The sequence below is a fragment of the Perissodus microlepis genome, chromosome 3, assembly GCF_051167445.1.
Source record: "Perissodus microlepis isolate ML-2025 ecotype Zambia chromosome 3, ASM5116744v1, whole genome shotgun sequence".
Classification (NCBI taxonomy): domain Eukaryota; kingdom Metazoa; phylum Chordata; class Actinopteri; order Cichliformes; family Cichlidae; genus Perissodus; species Perissodus microlepis.
This window is the reverse complement of record NC_140463.1, coordinates 31,123,704-31,146,338: the sequence shown is the minus strand read 5'-3', so window position 1 is coordinate 31,146,338 and position 22,635 is coordinate 31,123,704. Positions and strand designations below refer to the sequence as shown.

Here is a 22,635-nt window from a genome sequence, read left to right as displayed (position 1 = left end):
TTTTTTTCAAGTAACTTGACCAACACTGGTTATCATCAGTGGAAATAATAAAAATACACTAATAATAATCACTCCTCCATCCCTATTAACCTGTAGGAGTCAGGGCAGAGGAGTACAGAGAGTGAGAGGGGAGAGACCTCTACTGGAGCAGTGAGTCAAGGAATTCACACTGTTAGTTACTAGTCACTAGTGTCATTGTATCTGAAATGACAAAGTCTAAAATCTGTGCCATCATGGCAGATGAGGCAAGGGATAAAAAGGCAGAGCAGCTAGCGGTTTGTGTCAGGTATGTGTCAGAGGGGGCAGTGAAAGAGCGTTTCCTAGCACTTGCAGAGATAAAATCATTTGATGCCCAGTCCATTGCAAATGAGCTACAGTAGCAGATCCAAAACAATGGTCTTGCAGAGCTTAAGTGTGTAGCACAAGCATTTGATGGCGCAGCCGTTATGAGTGGCTCCACTGGAGGTGTACAAGCACATTTTAGAAGGCTCTATCCTGAGGCTATCAATGTGTATTGTTATGCTCATCAACTCAACCTGGTTTTGTGCAATACTTGCAAGGCTGTCCCAGAGGCTGTGGAGTTTTTCAGCTTGTTGGAGTGTGTGTATTCTTTCTTTGAAGTTCGTGTTTCTGGCAGGTTGGTGACACATCAACCTTACCAATTTGCATATGACTCAGTACAGCCGGTCTTGTTTATGTTTTTTTAATACAATTTTTAGGAAATATATAATTTGGTTTTATATTTTGATTAGACTGAAGATTTAAGACTGAGTGGGCCCCCAAGGATGTTCTGTTTTTCAAGTGGGCCTCAGCACTCTTGACTTTGGGAATGGCTGATCTAAACCATTCCTTTGTAGCTCTGGGTGTATGTTTATGGTTGCTACCCTACTGGACAGTGAAGTCCAGTTCTCTTAAATTTGTTAGCTGTGTCTTAACTGTATTAGGATCACTGTGATTTGGGAAGATGTGATAAATAAATAAAAACTTTCTTTTCTCTATACTCTATAAAGCATTATGGTTTATGACATTATAGAGTAGACCGCAATTTGAACAACAAAATGTAAACAATATGAACCATTTCCCTTCAGGTTCACAACACCCTTTTCTAAACCCTGTTTTCTGAACTACTGAGATCACACACTTTGCAAACCATCAAAACCACCAAATTTCTACTTCTACTCCATGGTTTGGATATTTCTATTCTTTGCCACTTTGCAAAACAATTTATTATATAAAAAAATTTTCTGGCTTACATGTAAGGCCAATTTTCACTCATTTCATTTGTAGGACACAAGATTGCAAATGTTTCCTGCGCTAATTTTTGACACGGTATTATTTCTGATTAAGTACCCTTTTAATAAAGAATGGATGAAATAAACGTTTTTACATCAGCAGAATGGCATGATATAGTTTTTTGAAATGAGGTATAGTGCATTCAATTCAATGCCACTGCATTCACATGGATATCTACAGTAAGCACTCGTGCAAAATCAATAAATATTCGCAAAAAAAAACAAAACAATGTGGATATAAGAAAAAGACAAAAACTTACTTCTCAGTGTTGTCCACCTGGAATGGTTGATAATCAAGCTGTGATGGAAAAAGCAAAGCAACATATGATGCATCTCTTTCTCCTCCTCTGTAATACATAACTGTGCAACATGGCTGTTATGTAATATGTTTTAGCAACAGTGAAGAAGGGACTAACAGTCTTACCTCTGTGACTCCAGCATCATCAAAATTATACCATCTGTCTCCGTGTTCCTCCTCGATCTTGATTCTTGCACTGTAAAGGCCACTTCTCAGATCACCAACATGATCCACAACTGCATACAGTTCATATGTCTGACTCTGATCAGCAAAGAAAGAAATGACAGCCATGAAAATGAGCAAAGAAAATTAAATGGATATTGATTAAATATTAAAATATACTGTATACATACGTCTGGTATCTGCAGGGTGTAGGGAACCTCCACAGCACAGCTGATTTTGACGTATGACATGTCATGATAGCTGAACTCAAAGTGCTTCAGAAGTAGAAGCAAAACATCTGGATGATGCTTCATTACATCTTTCTGAATGAAAAACATCAGAATATGTCATTGTGTTTTTTTCATTATAACATTATGAAGTAATAATTCTATAATAACAAAATCAGCTAATGTGCATAAATCAGAAACAAGTTTTCTCTTTACTTACAGTAGTAGCATCAACTTTGTCATCACACTGGTCACAGTACATCTGATTTTCTCCATTTAATTCTGTCATTCTGAAAAACTCGTCAATGCCATCCACCTGGAAAATGCACACATTTCATTTTATTCCTTAATTCCCTCTGACATAAACCCGCTGACTAGTTTCACGGATGTACGGTATTCATAGATGTTTTCTCAAGGAGGAATGTGTCTAACACGAGACAATTAATTAACTCTTGAGTCTTATTTTCTTTTTTAAGGAGATTTGAGAGAAAGCAATAAACCCTCACTTTAGTAACAAACTGCACAACCAGCACACTATTATAAGATAAGATAAGATAAGATAAGATAAGCTTTATTAGTCCCACACGTGGGAAATTTGTTTTGTTACAGCAGAAAGTGGACAGTGCAAAGTTATATAGCAAAAATGAGAGAACACAGGAATACAATAAGATACTGTACAGAGCTGTACAGAATAGACTAAAATAAAATAATATATACAATAGGATAAAAATAGAATACAAATGCTATATACAACTGAGTAAAGATACAACTTTGTCAGAAAAAGAGTATTGCACTTAGTCTTATTGCACATGTGTGGGTTTGTGTGTTTGAAGCTGAAACTGAAGGAGCTGCTCAGTGCTGTCAGAATCTCCTGCATGGGGTGGGAGATGTTGTCCAACAGGGATGACAGCTTAGCCACCATTTTCCTGTCACTCACCACCTCCACTGGGTCCATACTGGTGTTAGTAGGCATTCAGACTGCAAACTTCTGCATCAACTGCAGCTGATTTATAAAATTGTGGGTGATAATTCAACAAACCATTACAGTTAATTTGTGTTACTTAGAAAGAGACAGGGTTGGACTTTAGCACCCCCGTTATCATTGTGGCCTACACTGTTCTGAGTTGTGCTACTACTCTCCCCACCCCCACCTTCCCATGCGTGTGCATTTAGGGCGGGGAGGTGTGTTCTTAGATTTATGACATGATTACTCTTTTGAGTCTAAAAGGAAGTAAACCCAACCATAAGATACAGAGAGTGGTGCTAGTGTAACTGAGTCAAACTCACTTTGATAAACAACTGAATGTAAAATAGCATATCTAGACATTTATTTTTATTGACGAAAATAAATAAATATATATATATATATATATATATATATATATATATATAAAAATAATAACTGTGGCTGTCGACTTACACACGCGGCTGCAGCTTTTCGGCTACAGCCTACACACATCAACAACAACAACAGGACCCAGTTCATTCTGTTTTAATCCGGCGAGGCGTGATTGGGGATGCCGCTCAGGTGTGTCCGCCTCCCCCGCAGCCGTGCCGCAGACCACACCCTGCTCTGCAGTCAAAAACAGGCTCACTACAGCCAATAAGAGTGAATAAACTCTCAATAAATTATATATTTTTCATCTGTGTTCACAAGTTTCTGGATTTCTTTTTCTTTATAAGACTAAGACTGAACTTTATTTTTGTTTGTCAATTTTCATATTCTGTTTAACTTGTTGCTTGTTTGAAGAAGTGGTGCAGGCTAGCGAAGCAGTTTAGTGACAAAAGTTACAAATAGTTGTTTGAAATGAAAGTTATTTGTTTAAAACAAATTACTGAAGGATTCGTTGTGAATTTATTAGAGTTTATTATCTAAATAAAGTTGCAGTTAGGCTTTTCTGTCATTGTTTTTATTAGATGGGGTGTGAAAACATTTCTTCATAGTCTGAGAACCCCTAGTTTAGATCAAGGAACTGTCAAAGTAGTCCAGGCCCCTTGAACACATTATGGTTAATTTTTGGTGGGGATGTACCAAGTGTGGCAAGAAACAGGTTTGAATGTGATGATTCAAAACTGTTCATGTTTATATTGTCTTGATTTTAAATAGTTAAAAAATAGGTATACTTTCTAAATATATGTATTTTACTTTATTTAGAACTTTAGTTTTGGATATTCATCTTTAAGTGGGAGATATTTATTTTTCTTTTGTTTTCTAGAAAAATATTTTTCTTCGTTAGTTTTTCTTAGTTTTTCTAAAGTATGGCCAACTAATCTGCACTGTAATTATGACTATGAATAAACCACTGCTGTGAATTAAAGGGAATAAAAACTGGTGAAAAGCCACTGCCACGCTCAGGGGCAAAAGTTAAACCAATTGAAAGTGTACAGTGGAGGGAATAATTACTGGGTGCCCTGCTGAATTGCTCACTTTCAAAGAAATGAACAGTCTCAAATGGAGAGAGACAGAATATAAACCAAAAATCCAGAAAACAACTTTTATTTGCACTGTATTGAGCGAAATAAGAATTTAGTCTTCAAACCAGCCAAAATTCTGGCTCCCACAGACCACAGACTGTAATCTGTGTGTCACATGGGTACACAGCCAATCAGTGAATTGCAGATACTCCTGATCTCAGCGTGTTATATGTATAAAGCTCACTATTTCACAGAATCTGTTTGTTTCATTCCAACATCTCCACCACCATGGGTGAGACCAAAGATCTGTCAAAGGGACAAGATTGTAGATCTGCATAAGGTTGGAATGTGCTACCACACCATCAGCAAGAAGCTTGGTGAGAAGGTGACAACTGTTGGTGTGGTTTTTCAGAAATGGAAGAAACATAAAATGACCATCAGTCGCCTTCAGTGTGGAGCGCTTGCCTCATGGGGTGAAGATGATCGTGTGCTCAGAGGTTTGAGGCTTGTCAGATCCTTACCACTCTGTATCCTTCACTTCCTTTTGTGTCAGTGCAGGAATCCACCAGTGCAAGAGGAAGATGCCAGAACGGTATATCTATGTCAGTCTCTGTCAGGCATTTACAACAGGTGGTCTTTTTTGCCAACATGCCATGGAAGATCTGAAAAACAAATGAACAAAAACCTGTTAACATCTGTTATTTTTTTCCATCCTGCTTATAGATACCCTTTGATGAAGACTGTACCTGTGATGCCTGAGGACTGGTCAGTGTTAAAATCTTCTCAAAGTACTCTGCAGCATCATGCTGTCCATACACTGAGTGCAGAGATGTTCAACAAAACAAGTCAATTATAAAAATGTTTCTTTAACTATGAACTTTAATTATGGATTATGAATGTAACACTTCAAATGCACAGGTGATTTATAGAATTCAAATGTTTTGTTGTCCTGTGTGTTAACATACTGTACCATTGTCAATGCCCAGCGTCTTTATTATTGCATCCGTCTTTGCAGTATGATTCTGTAAGTCTTCAAACAGTGCTTTAAGATGTTGGTCAATAAACTGAGAATTTTCATTGGTGTGCCTAAACAAAGACACTGGTGGTCATGAGTGATACAAAACTCAGTTTTAAACTGCTAATCTAGCTGACATGAATATATTATGGTGCACGACAACGGACAACAACAAACCTCTTCACAGCTTCTCTGAAGTCTTTGGTCATAAACAGCACCTGCAGCACACTGTTCAGATAGCATGTTGCTCCTTCTTTTGCCAAGCCATGGTACTTTACATCCGCTGCTGGGGAGAGATTGTTATGAAAGCATGCAAGTAGCAGAACTGCTTTCATACCATAAGCATGGATTATAAAACAGCACAGACAGCGAGTAGTTGCACCCGTTCATGTTTTGCACAATTTACTGTTTTGTAGATTGAATTTTACGAGAAAAGCGTCATCTTTGTTGATCAGTCCACATTCTAGTGAACAGACTGCTTAGTATTACATTTTTAAGACCCAGTTTGCTGCAAAACAGGTTGAGGACACTAAACGCACTGCACCTACCTGCAGGGTTAAAGGTTCCATCGCAAAACTGTCGACCAGTAAAATTCATTTTCAGTCCCTTTAGAACCTCAGTCCCGTTTTACGCCGCCAGCGGCCACAAAGACAAGACACGGCCGGTTAACAGTAAAACAGTCGCGACTGTTCCGTAAATACCTTTTCTACAAATGCACTAATGCATGTGAGCATGCATTACGATTGCAACTTCAAGACACTCCCTGAGATTCTTCACGGACAAGAGGATTAAGCTGTTTTCACGTCCAGTTAAGTCGAAACTGTGGAAACAGTTTCTGTTTGACCCGTTCGTGCTGTATTCAGGGTGCACCGGAAAAAACAAATATTTCTATTAAAATAAGCGTCACATGACCGAACACTGTTATCGTCTCCAAAAGGTAGTGGGCACTGCACCCTTGAATGTGATCGTTAAAAATATGAACCCGTAGTTATTTAATCAGAAATAAGAAACCTGTTAATATGTTACATGTGTACCGATTCTCAAAGGAAGGCGGGATAACTGAACTGAGCAAACAATGCATTCCTTTGGAATACGTCAGTTATCTATTTTTAATTCAGAAAGTGAAGCAATCACTGTTGGCACAGGGTGTTAGTTATTAGAGATGTAGAGCAGGTAAAGCAATGACGTTATCTACTTGTTGTTCCGGTTACTACACAGTACACCAGTAAAAACAAATACTTTTATGCAATTTTCTTTTATGTCCATTTCTGGGAAACACTGCTGCTGTATGCTGAAATGTATATAGTGATATATACTGGGGGACACTACTTTTTACATTTTAAGGTATCTTTTCTCTCATAGCCTGCTTCAACACTAATATTCCTACAGAATATGTTTTATCCTCATCAGCACTCATCTGTTGTTGCATGTGTGTTTGTCAGTGAGTGCTGTGGAAGCTGAGACACTCATTCTGTGTTAAATGAAGAGACTAGAGTTGACGTTCAGCCGGCTTTGTTGACTTAGAAACAAAAACACGGCCAAAATGATGAGCTCATGAGATTATAATTACCAGGAAATTCCACTGAACATGCAACGTTCTGTCAAAACAGCCACATTGATTCCAGCTGTGAGGGTGTTTACTTGATAAGATTCCCGATGAGATCATTCATTATTTCTGCTTTGCAGGCAGCACATGCCTTTCCTCTGTTTAATAACAATCTTTAAGAAAGTTTCATCAGCTGCATTGTCTTTCCACCACAATATCTGTCAGAAAGCAGAAAACGTACACTTATTTAATGCATTTAATGTTAATTTGTCTTATTTCTTTCCCGAAGACCTCCATACGTACTTGCAAAAGAGGATGCATTGAAGAGCGCAGTTTTATTTTATACAACAATAAAAGCTGATTTTTTCAAACATGAGCATATTATTGGATTATTGTCACTTTTTATAAACAATCTATATACAAAGCAACTTGCAAACAGTGGCTGAAGTGCAAGCAGTGGCAGCTGAAGTCATCGGTGGAGAGGATCTCAGTCAAGGCTTCAGTCCTCCAGGAACCTTCATCACCATGTGGATGACAGACGTGCTGGATTCCATATTCAGACAACTTTGTCTCAGATCCATCCAACATCTTATCTGTGAATATCAGCCGCAGAGCTTCCTCTCCTGCACACACACACACACACACACACACACACACACACACACACACAGTAAATACCATTTTAATACATGTATTTTAATAGGCACATCCACAGAGATGTATTAGATTACTAGCCCACATTTAGAATCAGAATAAGAATCAGAAAGGGTTTTATTGCCAGATGTTGTGAAGGTTTACAACATTAGGAAATTGCTTCGGTACTTAGTGCGAAACATACTATAAAACAAACACTTAAATAAACACAAAAGTTAAAAGTGCTAAGCAAATAGATATATACATAAATGCAGGTGATGATCAGCGCAAAAATGGAGCAGATGCAGAGAACACAGTAGAGAGTCAGGTGTTTGTGTTGGGAACAGTCTTATGGTTATTGTTCATGAGTCCAACACCAGAGGGGAAGAAACTGTTCTTATGGCGAGAGGTTCTGGTCTGAATGGACCGGAGCCTTCTGCCTGAGGGGAGCAAGTCAAACAGACTCTGTCCAGGGTGAGAAGGGTCAGCAGTGATCCGAGCTGCACGCCCCAGTGTCCTGGAGGTATACAGCTCCTGTAGAGACCTACTCTGCAGGTCTATTAAGTAATGTACTTAAAGTTGGACTTGCTTGTTACTAGACTGAGTTTCCACATTATGTGCTTTATCTCCAAAGGTTGATCCAGTTCAGCTGGACGTAGCGTTTTCAGTGGAACAATGGGCTGGGAGGTCAGTTCCTTCATCATCAGTTCCTTCGAACTGACCTTCCAGCCCATTGTTCCTTCAGTGGGCTGGTTTTAGTCATTATGCAAATGCACTGTTTATAAGACTGGGAAACCTGCAGTCAGCTGAGACTGAAGAAGTCACTTGGATCAGTTTACTAAAAGAAAAACAACATTTTAAATGCTACTGTGAGCGCCTTCGTCAGCCACGGGCTACGTGGTGTCACATGATGTAAGTAATGGAAGTCTTAATGTCTCAGTGTATTTACCTGCAGTCTCCGGAAGCCTTTGACTTATTTTTTCCTTCAGCTGTTTCACTGTCATGCTCTGAAACTGCTCATCAGTGTTGCACAGGTCAATCATCATCTTCTCACCCCGTAGTCCATGAACCACAACCTGGTAGATCTTTCCCATTATGTGCTGGTTTCTGTGCCCCTGGTTTTGTTCTCGCAGTGCCCGTTGATGAAACTAATAATGACACTTTAGTTTCTTCTTTGGGTTCATCAGAGGGCTCACGAAACTTTCACTTTCATTTAGATAATTGTTTTTGTTTCTACTCATGAGACTTCTTATCTTTTACAATCAGCACCTCTTTAAAAAAATGTATGTTGATGTGTACTCTAAATCATTTTCCCTCAAAAGTGTAAATTAAAATATTAAAAAAAAAACAACAACCAGTATTTAATATTTAACAGTGTTTGCTATAAAAAAGGTTCATCACTGAGTTTATTCTTAGAGTTTATGGTCTTCATTATAGCTCCTGTGCAGCACTCAGCATGTAACAGCCTAAATTACCAAGTGTGTGAATGTGATTCTTCATCAGCCGTTTCCCTGACTGGAAATCTAAACTGATATCTCAGTTTATGATGAGAGCAGGCCGTGTTTATTTACCTGCTGTTCCTCTTTAACACGCATCTCATTAAAAATCACTGCAAATATCATTTATCAGTTCCATTATAAAACAACATGTACCATGTTCAACATCTTGACTGATTGTGGGGAAAAGTATGGTGGCCCTGAGATGTCAAACTTACTAAAACCAAAGGAAACAACAGCTAATAGAAAATGCTGCAAAAAGCAGACAAACCGGAGCAGAGGTAGAAATAACAGAATGGACACGAAGCTGAAAAAAACATGTCAAAAAATGCCAAAAAGCACATGTGAATCATGTTATTAGCGCACAAGTTATCTTGGACACAAGTGAATCTTTCACTTTTTCAGCACAGTCCATCATATGTTTTTGTTTCTGTCACTCCTGCAGCTGCTGTACTGCATCTGACTTCTCAGGGCGACATTACAAAGATGTGTGTTTGAGATCTTGTGCAAGTAAATTTTTCTAACACAAATGCACGAAGTCTCATTAAAGCAACGGTCTCCAACCCTTTTTTTTTTTGCACCACGGACCCGTCGGGCAATATTTTCACGGAGGTGTCGCGGATAAATACAACAAAATAAAACCAGTACTGGTACCAAAAAAAATATTCATAACAAATGGGAAAAGACCCAAGGAAACTGACTTAATGATAAAACATTAAAAAATAACGATAAAAACCCTGAAAAACATAAATTTCACACCTGAGCCTCAACTCTCGCGGCCTGGTACCAAACGACTCACAGACCAGTACCGGTCTGTGGACCAGGGGTTGGGGACCGCTGCATTAAAGAATTTACTGAACGTTTTAAATACAAACACAGTTTGTTAGTGATTTATTTGGATTTACAGAGAACATGTGTAGAGGCCCAAACTGGGAAAACTATGACTACCTATGTGCATTAGCCAATAATAAATAAGGAAGACATTGACATATAACAAGGTAAACAAATGCATTCCTGATCACAGTTTACCGATCACAATTAACAACATCACCTCCAAGGCTCTTTTATTATATTTTTTTTCTCTGTCACGCTTGCAGTTTGTTGTTGCTTGTGTTTGGTCTTGAGTTTGCTGTCTGTAGTAACAACGTGCTGTTCTTTCATAATGTTGCTGTTTAAGGTATTTACATTTCTGCCCTGATTTACTGAGTTTTTATAATTAGAGGCTACGTTGATTGTACGGTGACTCTTGGAGTAGTTTGTTGGGTGCAGGACTGAAGAACAGTAACAACTACAAATCTTTTTATCAGCAGCAGAGACAGAACCGTTCCCTCCCCGTCTAACAGGCCTGCTGTTTTCTCGTGTTGATGCTTCTTTTAGTGCCTCTTCCTTCTTTTCTTCGGCTTTAGTCTCTCCAGGTTTCTCTCTATTTCTTCCTGGGCTACTCCTTGGTTTACTTGTTTTTGTTCCAGTCTCAGTATCAGTGTTGTCCCTAACTTCCCAGAAAGTGTCTCGTGCTTTCTGACGTTTCTTTTGGGAATTACTTTTTTGCTGAGTCTCGTAAATTTTCCATGTTTTCAAATTTTCTGTTTTGCTGATATGAGGATACATGTGTGCCTTTGTATTTGAATCAAGCCACTGCACAACTGCTTGGATGCTTATTCGACTGTCAGTTGTTTTGTTTATCCGTGCTGCTCTTTGGTTTGGCTGTTTATCCGGTTCTCCATTAAAGTTCATCAGTTCTCCCAAAATTCCATCATCACAGCAGCTTTTTGGCAAATCACCATTGTAGCCCTTTAAAATGTCCTTCCCTTTGTCATTATATCTCTCTGGTTGATAATGAGGAAAAGCAGTGTCCCCTCTGTGTGTCTCACGACTCCTTCCTTCAGCCTTGACGTCTGAATGTGCACACTGAGCGTCGTGATCACTTCCACCAGTCTTTGGAGCTTCTTTGCTCACTTTAAACATAAAAACGGAAGATTAGTAAAACACAGAATGATCAATGACCAATCTGTCTTTGGAGAAGAGATTATTGCTCTCATTGCATTTATTATGAATGTCATAATTTTTGCATCAGTCTGATATGTGTGTGGCAAAACAACTGGCACTCCGTAAAAAAGAGAAGCAGCATTAAGTGACATTTGGCTTTTAGGAAATGAATATTTTAGGCAAACTGGCCAATCAGTTGTGCAAAAAACAGTTAAATCAGTTTGTGTTACTGATTCATTTTCTGATTTGTACATTAGTGTTCTTCAAAACAGTGAAAGAACTTAAAACTGAAACAAAAACAACCAGTACTTCTTTAAAGCATGCAGTTTTGGCTCCTCCTACAGGTCAAAAATAATTCTTCAGATACTCTTAATATTATTTTTATCTGCAAGCTTTTGGGAAACACTTCTTAAGTATGCTAGTAAGACAACTTTTAAATTTTTACACTCTTTGCACTACATCTAAGTCTAGTGAAATAATGTCACCTTCAATTTCAATCAAATTAAATGTTATTTATTTGTCTCCAAATCACAACAACAGTTGACTCGATGCACTTTATATCATAAGGTAAAGATTACAGTAGGAAATGATTTTCTTTTCTCGGTGGGTTAACCATTTCAAATAAATTATAATTATGAATTTTAAAAAATTATAAGAGGTGATCTTAAGCAAACTTACCTTTCCTGTACAGGAGGATGTAAGCTGTAGAAGACCTGTTATGAGGAATTATGAGAAAGACGCCATCAAACATCGTAAAAAAGTCAACCAGCTGAATAATGTGAACTCCAGCTGCATCATGTCAGACATTACATGGTTCTAGCTCAGGAAATATTCCTCGTGTGGCATTAAACAAAAGACGTGTTTACCTCAGTGGGTTTTCTTTAGCAAAAAATAGTTTGACCTGAAAAATGAATAATAATAATAAATTAAAGACTTAATGTCATGTTGTTAAACTTAACTGTCTGAGGACTTGTCAAATTATGCTCCCTTACACTTTCAACACGTCCATCATTGAAGCTGTACCACTGCCCATTTTCATATGATTTGATTTCTGCAGTGTAGTGTCCTCCTGTTAGACTGCCAAAGTGGTTAACCACGGCGTAGAGCTCATAAGTATATTTCTGGAGAGAAGGAAATAAAACAAAGTCATTAAATTTAAAAGATAAAAGTTAAAACATTTTGCTGTTCTCTCTTAAATACCTCCATGTGTAAAGTTTGAGGCACATCAGCTTTGCAGTGAAGCTTGACGTAGCGCCTCAGCTTGTAGTCAAAGGTAAATCTCTTTAGCAGGAGGGTCAGAACATCTGGATGTTGTGTTATCTCCCATTTCTAGGACACAACATAAAAACAACTACATGAACCAGAGGCATTCATCTTTTGTGATAAAAACTTTAAGAGATCAGATTCATCACTCACAATGTTTGCATTTTGCTTTTCATCACAGCGGCTGCAGTATATCTGGTCATCACCAGATACTTGTTGTAACTCAAAGAAAGCTTTGAGTCCTTGCTCCTGCAAACCATGAAGATTTTATGTAAAACAGGTTGCTCTCTTAACATTTTGAAAATATATACCCTTGCTTTTAATGAAAGAAAATTCAGTACCACATTGTAGGTTTTATATCTTGAATCTTCCACCATTAGTGGCAGAATCCAAAAGAAGCTCCTGGAATCGTTCTTCATGTCGCACTTGCAGCATGTTGTCCTGTGATTCAGCTCTCCTTTAAAGATCTGGACACAAAAAAAGGACAATTGTTGCTGTGCACCTGTGTAATCAGAGACACTGTTAGAGCTATACTGCACTGACAAAAGCATTTTGTTAGAATAAAGTACAATAATTTGTGAGGCCTACTGCTACATCTACTGCTATTTTCTGTTCAGGAATGCAAATAAATAACTCATTTGGCTTATTAATCAAAAAAGTAATTACTGCTAATTTTTTCTGCTTTTTTGTAAAATGGGAAATGTGAAAGTTTATGGATTAAATATTAGAATTAAAACTATCATTTTGATTAAAGACATTGTGAATGCGGTTAAAGTCATTATCACACGGTGGCGCTCTAATTAATTTGTTAAGCATTGTATAAATGAACTTTTAACCTGTCAACACTCACTAGAACATAACAAACAGTCTGTATAGAATCACCAACATTTACATTTTTGAAAAGATTTCTTTTTAAACTTTTTTCTCCTTGGAAGTTAAACTTCTACCACCATCTGCACTGCTTCGTAATTCTGCATGCAGAATTCAAAATACTTTGACTATGTTTCCCTCTCTTATATTGTCTCGGGTAAATCTAAGTATTTTCATCTTTACACTTTAACTCAGCTAATGCACATATTTGAAAAAGTATATGTACTTTTTCAAATATGTACATATATTGATTTTTACTCAACTACCCAGGCACGTGTTTATGGTTTAAGAACCTACGTAAAAAAATCTGATTCTTTATTTTCCAAAAGATGCTTTTAACACTGATTAGCAGACAGCTACAGCTGGTGCCTGCTGTGCTGTACGTACACGTGTACCTAGATATTTTCAAATTTCAGCACTGATTAATGAACACTGTGCCCTTAAAGTAAACAGAGCTGTATATTGGTCGCACCTTGGAAGCGTCTTGGCTCGTCATACACAAAATCTTCTCAAAATACTCAGCAGCATCACGTTGTTCAAATACTGAAGATCACGGAGATAGAAGAGGACGCAAAATTATTACCAGAGAACCAGTAATAATATATTTGTTACAGCATTTCAAATGCACACAGAATAATGAGACATGTCAAATAAACCATTTTACCATCTGTGATGCCCAGCTTCTCTGTGATGTTACGTGTTTCGGCCAACTGTTTCTGTAAATCATCAAACAGCTTTCTCAGCTCTGAGTCAACGATTGGTGAGTCTTTCCTGCCCCTCCGGTGATCTGGACTGCTTAATATGTAACCAGGAAACAAAGGTAATGTGATTAAAAATCTTTATATTTCCACTTAGTTCCAGATTTTAACACGTATTAACTCCTGAAAGAAATACACTTTAACATCGATCTGACACTTCTGTTAAATAAAAGAAAAACGTCATCTTGTTTCTTAAAACTGAGTCAAAGAGTAAAAGAAAACAAAAAACATTTTCTGTGATACTCTACGTTTCTGATTTATTCTGATTTTCCTACATTTCTTCTTTTTTTCTTTCCCATGCATCTAGGCTTTATGCTAACTTATGACAGCTGTGTTCATCTCCTCAAGACAACAAAGCCACATTTAAAAACATCCCAAATAAAGTTTTTTTTCAAACCTTTTCAAAGCGTCGCGAAAGTTTTCTGTCATGAAAAGCACCTGAAGCACGCTGTTCAGGTAACATGTAAGACCTGGACTCTTGAGGCCATAGTAATCTAAAAAGTAAGTCAATGAGGGTAAGGAATATAAGTCACACATCATTTAATCAGAGCCACATGCTTTAAGCTGCTGCATTTTATACTACTTACCTGCAACAGGAAGGCTTTTTAGTTTCTTGCTGAACCTCGACACGAGGGAGTGATTCATCCTGATGTCCCTCTAATGTGTGTCGGCATTTTCACTCCTGAACTTTACTGTCAGATGCTTGGATTCATTCTGTTGAAGGATATTAGATAGAGCAGAAGTTAGAGGAGGAAAGTCAAACACAATGCTCGGGGGCCACACTTGACCCGGTAAAGATGCCAATCTAGCCAATTAGATGGCTTTGGAAAATTAGTAGAAAAGCATAGACATTAAGAAGCTTTTAAGAAGCTTTTTCTCCTGATAAAAACCTTCCCTGTGGCCATTCATACTGAGCCAAAAATAGTTAATTAATAGATAACAGTTGTGTGTAAAGTGCTGACAGAAGGGGGAGCTTCACTGGTCTGGCCCACTTAAAATTAAAGTTTGCTGTATGTGGCCCAGGATGTAAAGTGAGTTTGAGATTCCAGGATTTGAGGATAACCAGAAAGGCACCAACAAACATTCAGACGGCAGGGTCAGAGTTTGGTATAAACAACATGAAAGCATGGATCCATCCTGCCGTATATCCACAGTTAAAGCTGCTGGTGGTGTACAGTGGACCATTCCTGATGACTGCTCCCAGCAGGATAACTCACTATGTTAGCTCAAATCCTCTCAAACTGTTTTTGTTTTTACATTAAAATGAGTTCAGTGTACTCAAATGACCTCCACATTCACCAGATGTCAATCCAACACATCAACTTTAGGATGCGGTGGAACAGCAGAGTCATGGATGTGCGCAGACCAGGGGTGATTTTAGCCCATTTTTGGGCTAAAATCCCCCAAAATGAATCAAAGCACCCCAAAGATTTCTTACTTTTTTTTGACAATATTTGCTGTTTGTGTGACACACTACTAAAAATATAAAAAGCATACAGTACTGTACTTGTTTGAGATGTAACATTTTAACAACAAAAGTATAGATAACCCCCGCTCCCAAAATGGTTTGTTCCAGCTCTCCCCTGCTCTGGCTCTAGCGCCGTTGCTGCCAGAGCGATGGTGGCTGAGACACAGCGGAGCGGAGGTGTAAGTGCCTGGCTTAAAACAGGACATATTAGCTGCATTTAACCTTCAGTTACTCTTTATATAGTTGGTAGGAGTCAGACCATGTTTCTTTTTAACTGAAAAACATTACACCAGGTAACCTGCAGTGTTGAAAACGTGTTTTCCGACAATGTTTGCTACCCTACAATCCGTCCTGCTCTGTAGTAAATTCAGCGACATTTCACCGTCCTGTTGCTAACATTGAAATGTATACAGCCTATTCAAAAATCTAAAACTTTAAATTCTCTGTAGCCTAAAGTTGTTACCACTGTCCTGTTTGAAATGGATACTAACTAGCTAACTGACTGGATGCCCATTAACCTTATAACTCCTGTTGTGCGTGTGTGTGTGTGTGTGTGTGTGTGTGTGTGTGTGTGTGTACAGAGAGACAGCCAGGTTCATAATGGATATGAGGAGGTTTTTTCAAAAAAAAGGAGCCACATTCAGGTAAAAGTGCAAGATCAAATGATCCATCAATCAAGAATAATGTTGGATCAGTGTTTCAATATTTATATCTTTTATTGGTTGTTCATGTGGTTTGATTATTTGCCTTATGGTTGAAAGTAAACTGAGAGAGGACTTTTTTTATTAGTGATCTTAATAGTATTTTTTCATATTAATTTAATTTTTCATCTAATTGAATACAATCTATTTGTGTATGATTGTCAGTCCAAAGAGGGAGAGAGGAAAGAGGGGAACGTGAGGAGAAAGGGCAAGGTCAGGAAGAACCAGGTAAGAAAACAGACAGGGAACAGTGACAGGCACAACAGAAACTGTTAAACTGACAAAGAGGAAAAACCTGATTTTACTCATACAATCTGTAAGTTGTGTTCTCCCTATATTAAAGCTGCTATACTGAATCTGCAAAACAAACTGGGTTGAAACATTCTGACCCTCTTTAACAACATTCCAACATAACATTATAATTGATTGGGGAGATTAAAATTAATGATATATTTTTATGTAGTTTAGCCACAACTCTACTAAAACCTCAGCCAGTAATAGGTAGGCCAACTTTTGGACCGTCCAGTTGTCTGTATGACTGCCGCAGTACATACATCACATTTGCACACTATCAGAAAGTGCCAAACAGCCCTGGTGGAGTGAGGAGCTGTAAAGAGAAGCAGATGCTCTGTTTATATTCTAAAAATGTTTTAAGCTTGTTTCAAAGATTCTGTACAGCAGCTTTAAATGTTTCCCAAAAGCACACATACACTTCTCAGTGTTTCTCAAACTTTTTACAGTGTGTACCACCTGATAAAAATGTCAAGCTCTCCTAAGTACCACTATGAAAGCATGAAAGTCATAAATCTTACAACACAAAATTATTATTATTAAATTAGTAAAATTAGTATCTGCATACATTGTATACATTGTATACATTCTACCACAGGCAAAGTTGCCTCCATTTTTATAGTTTTTATTAATATTATGTAATAATTTATTTGTAACAATTTATTCTGTTTCGGGAGTGTTTTTTATGTATCTGTATTATATTATACATACACATTAAAAGTGAATTTCTGTCCAAAAAATGCACTCAGTTTACTTCTTACTAACTATGAGCATCATTCATAATTTTCCCCCAGTAATTAAGGTTAGGATATGTATTTTTTTTATTCCAATCCATTCTTCTTTAGCAGCATTTAAATAACCTTGATCAGATTTGATGGTTTTGTTACAGACTTTTCAAAAAAGTGTTTTGCTTTTCTTTCACAAATGTGGGAATTAAATTGTGTTAAAATGTACAAAACAGTGATGTCATGTTTTGTGACGAGGACCCAGGCACAGAGAGACTTGATGAATTTAAGAATCTTATGATTAAATAAAGAAATTTGCAGACTTACACAGAGATGGTAAAATTATGATGACTGATAATGGAGATGAATACAACAGACGATGAGGACAGGGAGGAACAGGGGTTTAAATGCACCAAAGTGACAGTCAGAGAGAACTCGGGACAACATTTAAGGATGCAGGGACTGACAGAGACAGGTTTATCTTGCCTGGCTGGGCAGCTCTCTGGGTGCTCAGCACCCCCAAAGCTCTGATTCTAGAATCGCCCCTGGCGCAGACACATCTGCAAAAGCTGTGTGACGCTGTCGTGTCTGCCTCCTCTCGTTTGTTCTGTTTTCTCTCTTCCTGCAATAATGTCACTGGACTGCGTTATGTGGCACCCTTAAATAAAGCTGGTCTAACTAAAGTTGAGCTGGTAATAATAAAGCAACATTATAGACATAATACTTTTACGGTTTGTAGTACAGGTTTCTTTTGTAATGTGCTATCATTACAAACCCTTTGGTTTACAATTTAAATTTGAATGAATTCGTCCACAGCAACAGTCTGTGTCTCGAGTGTTATTGAACCATGCTGCCGCCTCTTAGCCGCGTTTACCCGCCTTCAGGGGCGATAAAACAGACCATTCAAGCAACATTAAAACAATCACAGCTTCAGTATAAAGTACCAAACGCACTGACGCTATAACCCGTAAGTCCAGACAGCACACATGATGATGTTTTCTAACGGTGAGTAGTAAAAAAGGGAGGGTAAACAGGAGAGTACTCACCATGCAGCCTATGTGATTTACCGACATCAGCAAACTTTCACTTTCGATGCCGTAGCGACGCTGAACGAGGAATTGCGACAGAGAGGAGGTGCGACAGACACACAAGGACCCACCGCTGGAAGTACACACAGACCCTGGAGACTCGTGATTCCTGGTAAATTTAATATTTATTTGAATACTTAAATTGTTATGGTAAGGACTAATTCAATGGTTCATGCAGCACCCTCTGGTGGTTGTGCCGTGTGTATTTGTTGTTGCAGCTTGGCAATAAACAGAGTCGCCACGTTAAGACAGAGCTGGCCCAGTCTCGTTAATGGTGCTGCTATTATAAACCCGAGATCTACCAAAACATAAATCAAACCAGGTAGTTACTTGTATGGCTGACCCACTTCTTGCTGATCATTAAAATAGTGTGGATTTGGTGTTTTATTCAAATGCAGCTGAGAATAGGTGGGTCTTCAACCTGGATTTAAATAAACTGAGTGTTTCAGCTGATCTGAGGCTTTCTGGGAGTTTGTTCCAGATATATGGAGCATAAAAGCTGAATGAAGCTTCTCCGTGTCTGGTTCTGACTCTGGGAACTGATAAAAAACCGGATCCAGATGACCTGAGGGATCTGGAAGGTTCATACTGGGTCAGGAGGTCACTGATGTATTTTGGTCCTAAACCATTTAGAGCTTTATAGACCAGTATCAGAACTTTAAAGTCTATCCTCTGATGGACAGGCAGCCAGTGTAAAGACCTCAGAGCTGGACTGATGTGGTCCACTTTTTTGGTCTTAGTCAGGACTCGAGCAGCAGAGTTCTGAATGAGCTGTAGATGTCTGACTGATTTTTTTAGGTAGACCTGTAAAGATGCTGTTACAGTAATCAAGCCTGCTAAAGATGAATGCATGGACTAGTTTTTCCAGGTCCTGTTGACAAATCAGATCTTTTATCCTTGAAATATTCTTGAGGTGATAGTAAGCTGATTTTGTTATTGTCTTAATGTGTTTTTCTAAGTTTAGGTCTGCATCCATCACTACACCCAAATTTCTTGCCTGGTTTGTGGTTTTTAGGTGTATAGATTGAAGTTTTCTGGTGACCTGTAATCGTTTTTCTTTGGCACCAAAGACTATTACTCCAGTTTTTTTTTGTTTAGCTGGAGAAAATTGTTGCACAACCAGTCATTAATTTCCTCAATGCATTTACCAAGAGCCTGTACAGGGCCTTGGTCTCCTGGTGACATTGTGATATATATTTGTGTGTCATCTGCATAGCTATGATAGTTTATTTTGTTGTTCTTTATAATCTGTGCCAGTGGGAGCATGTAAATGTTAAACAGAAGGGGTCCCAAGATGGAACCTTGGGGAACTCCACATGTGATACTTGTCTGCTCAGATGTGAAGTTACCTATTGATACAAAGTATTTCCTGTTTTCTAAGTATGTTTTTAACCAGTTTAGTACAGTTCCTGAAAGACCTGCCAAGTTCTCCAGTCGTTTGAGTAATATGTTGTGGTCAACTGTATCAAATGCTGCACTGAGATCCAGTAAAACTAAGACTGACATTTTTCCACTGTCTGTATTCAGACATATGTCATTAAACACTTTGGTCAGAGCGGTTTCAGCGCTGTGGTTCTGTCTAAAACCTGACTGGAAGGCATCATAGCATTTATTCTGTTTTAAGAAGTAATTGAGCTGTTGAGAAACTGCTTTTTCAATGATCTTACTTAAGAATGGGAGATTTGAGATCGGCCTGTAGTTGTTCATTTGTGTCTTGTCAAGATTGTCCTTTTTCAGTATAGGTTTAATTACAGCAGTTTTTAGTGGTTCTGGAAACACACCTGACATTAAAGAAAAGTTGACGATCTGTAACAGGTCTGACTCCAAGGTCTTTGAGACCTTTTTGAAAAAACTTGTTGGCAGGACATCTAAACAGCAAGAGGAGGAGTTCAGTTGACCTAAGATGTCCTCCAGGTCTTTGCTGTTAATAGGGTGAAACTGTTTGATGGTGTTTAAACAGTTTTTCGGTGGACACAGTACATAACCTGAATATGCTGTTAATGTACCAATTGCTTGTCTAATCTTTTGAATTTTTTCTGTGAAGAATTTGGCAAAGTCATTGCAGGCCATGGTCGAATGAAGTTCAGCTGCCACTGACACAGGAGGGTTTGTTAGCCTGTCAACTGTAGAAAATAAGACCCGAGCATTATGACTGTTTTTGGTGATGATGTCAGAGAAGTAGGACCTCCTTGCACTCCTCAGTTGTAAATTATAATTGTGAAGTTTCTCTTTGGAGATGCCATAATGAACCTGGAAGTTTGTTTTTCTCCATCTGCGCTCAGCTTTCCTATACTCTCTTTTTTCATTTTTCACCAGTGTGGAGTTTCTCCATGGAGACTTCTTCCTTCCAGAGATAACCTTCACCTTAATGGGAGCAATAGTGTCCATTACATTTAACATTTTAGCATTGAAGCTATTGACGAGCTCATTGACTGAACCTCTGGACAGGTCAGGTGTTAATGGGAATACCTGGTTAAAGATCTCACTACTGTATTCGGTTATACACCGTTTTGTGATCACTGCTGTTGATATATTTGTGTGGGCTGAAATTTTACTTTTAAAGAAAACACAGTAATGATCAGACAGGCCCACATCAGACACAGTAACCTTTGAAATGCTCAGGCCCTTGGAGATCAGTAGGTCAAGAGTGTGTCCGCTATTATGTGTGGCCACTGTTACATGCTGAGTCAGCCCAAAGTTGCCCAGAGTGTTACTCAGGTCTTTAGTTCCTTTGTCCTGAGGGTTGTCCACATGGATGTTAAAATCCCCAACAATAATTACACAGTCGAAATCAACACAGATCATAGACAGCAGTTCACTGAGATCATTAAAAAAGTCTGTGCAGTATTTGGGAGGCCCGTAAACATTAAGAAACACAACTTTGGATGGGACCTTCAGCTGTAAAGCCACATATTCAAAAGACTGAAAACTTCCAGGAGATAGCTGCTTACATTGAAATGATTCATTAAATAAGACAGCAACCCCTCCTCCTCTCCTGCTCACCCTGGCCTCACTGATAAAACTGTAGTTAGGAGGGGTCGTCTCGATGAGAACAGCTCCACTGTTACTTTGGTCCAACCAAGTTTCAGTTAAAACCATAAAATCAAGGCTGTGCTCAATGATTAAATCATTAATTAAAAATGTTTTCCCAGCTAAAGATCTAACGTTTAATAACGCCAACTTAAGTGTTTTAGAAGTATTATTTGCCCCCTCGTGTTTGGGAGCAGTCTGTGGCACACAAGGTATGTTTACTATATTTAAAGATCTTTTAGAGTGCAGCTCTCTGTGTTTTGACCATGCCACATGTCTCCTTCTGTCACCTAAAAGAACAGAAATTTTAAAACCTTCTAGTAAACAGGGTCCCAGCTTCTCCCGGGAAAAGTCACAACTGCCATAATCCTCGCAGCCTGGACCCTCCACACATCACACATCAGACTGCGGAGACTGAGCAAACCCCATTCCCTCTCCTTTCCACTAGTTCAAAGAAAATATAAATTATTTCTGGTTATATAATTTGAGGGCATAAGTTTGAAGAGTAACATTTTAACAGATCGGTAGTATACTTCAGGAGCTTTACTGGATGTGATTAACCAAAACTTCCAACTTCCATGTAGCTAACTGTCTTTTCTGTAATACAGTAGAGCAAGGGCGTAGATTTGGCATGGACGGAAGGGACATGTCCCCACCAATATCCAGCGATTATTGAATTGTCCCCACCAATAATTTGATCTCTTCGAGTAAAGAAAATCAAACCCGATAGAAAGAAAAAAAACGATCTGTCATCGTCTCATTCACCCAGCGGTGCAGAAAGAGTTAAATTACGTTCTCTACTGGAGTCTTACCTCATGTGACAAATATGGCCAATGTGATTGGCTGAGCCTTTCAGGGAGCTCTGTTTAGTTTTAGCAGCGGCAAACCTGCGCTGCGAGGAGGAGAGGAGGATGGCAGCAAAAAGGAAGAACCTGGATATAAGTATTTTTCATAGAAACCTTCAAGTCACTTAAAGCCAAATTAACTCATAAAATGTGTCCGTCATAATAACGTTACAGGCTATGCTAGGCTTTGACCCACATCAGTCTAATATTGTATGGAACCATACGAATAACGTGTTTTGGAAACTAACTGCACAATTGCAGCACTATTAGTTATCTCAGTCTCCCAGAGTAGCATTTCTAATTTTGATTGAAAGTGTCAGAGAAAACGGCAGCCTCGAGCAAGCCAGGACATTAGTTTACAGAGGCTGTTAAAATTATATGTCTAACATTAAAATGTTGGTGACACAATAATTTCATCCTAGTAGCACTGACATATGCATAGGGTTAATCTTTGAGACAAAATGTCATGAGGTAGTCATGATTGTGCAAATATTCCACCTTGTAGTGCAGTTTGCACATATTGTTT

At 38.4% G+C, this 22,635-nt stretch overlaps 3 protein-coding genes across 5 annotated transcripts in view; all 3 read right to left on the bottom strand.

Annotated features, from left to right (window-relative positions):
• Positions 1 to 6,348, bottom strand: part of LOC146391176 (uncharacterized) — a 12,504-nt gene extending 6,156 nt beyond the window's left edge. Inside the window, exons 1-9 of one of the 2 annotated variants that reach the window (XM_084924021.1) lie at positions 5,958 to 6,348; positions 5,587 to 5,695; positions 5,365 to 5,480; positions 5,141 to 5,211; positions 4,916 to 5,056; positions 2,200 to 2,295; positions 1,944 to 2,075; positions 1,717 to 1,851; positions 1,553 to 1,590 (exon numbers count right to left, since the gene is read on the bottom strand). In XM_084924021.1, coding sequence (XP_084780147.1) covers positions 1,553 to 1,590; positions 1,717 to 1,851; positions 1,944 to 2,075; positions 2,200 to 2,295; positions 4,916 to 5,056; positions 5,141 to 5,211; positions 5,365 to 5,480; positions 5,587 to 5,695; positions 5,958 to 6,006 — 887 coding nt within the window. In that variant the 5' untranslated portion in view covers positions 6,007 to 6,348. The remainder of the gene's footprint in view (positions 1 to 1,552; positions 1,591 to 1,716; positions 1,852 to 1,943; positions 2,076 to 2,199; positions 2,296 to 4,915; positions 5,057 to 5,140; positions 5,212 to 5,364; positions 5,481 to 5,586; positions 5,696 to 5,957) is intronic. The other variant, XM_084924022.1, reaches the window with a different exon arrangement.
• Positions 6,349 to 7,446: 1,098 nt separating this feature from the next.
• Positions 7,447 to 8,682, bottom strand: LOC146391175 (ubiquitin-ribosomal protein eL40 fusion protein-like). Its single transcript, XM_084922720.1, is given in 3 exon segments — positions 7,447 to 7,495; positions 7,497 to 7,578; positions 8,538 to 8,682. Coding segments are annotated over 3 exon segments (276 nt in total).
• Positions 8,683 to 9,766: 1,084 nt separating this feature from the next.
• Positions 9,767 to 18,313, bottom strand: LOC146391174 (uncharacterized). 2 transcript variants are annotated; one of them, XM_084924023.1, is made up of 12 exons: positions 18,193 to 18,313; positions 14,549 to 14,675; positions 14,359 to 14,455; positions 13,868 to 13,998; positions 13,676 to 13,746; positions 12,675 to 12,800; positions 12,487 to 12,582; positions 12,271 to 12,399; positions 12,063 to 12,191; positions 11,937 to 11,971; positions 11,749 to 11,783; positions 9,767 to 11,039 (listed from the first exon to the last, which is right to left on the bottom strand). In XM_084924023.1, the coding sequence occupies exons 2-12, from the start codon at positions 14,604 to 14,606 to the stop codon at positions 10,132 to 10,134; spliced, it is 1,815 nt and encodes a 604-aa protein (XP_084780149.1). In that variant the 5' UTR covers positions 14,607 to 14,675; positions 18,193 to 18,313; the 3' UTR covers positions 9,767 to 10,131. The 2 variants fall into 2 exon arrangements, with proteins under 2 accessions (XP_084780149.1, XP_084780150.1); XM_084924024.1 differs by having other exon boundaries at positions 13,868 to 13,995.
• Between the last annotated feature and the right edge of the window lie 4,322 nt (positions 18,314 to 22,635).

What these genes read in the sequence shown, in the direction of transcription:
- LOC146391174 (XM_084924023.1), bottom strand. Translation starts at nt 14,606, where the DNA reads ATGAATCACTCCCTCGTGTCGAGGTTCAGCAAGAAACTAAAAAGCCTT. An exon ending in CGAGCCAAGACGCTTCCAAG is followed by an intron (nt 12,801 to 13,675) that starts GTGCGACCAATA and finishes TTTTGTGTCCAG; the next exon opens with ATCTTTAAAGGAGAGCTGAA. An exon ending in CTCAAACTTTACACATGGAG is followed by an intron (nt 12,192 to 12,270) that starts GTATTTAAGAGA and finishes CCTTCTCTCCAG; the next exon opens with AAATATACTTATGAGCTCTA.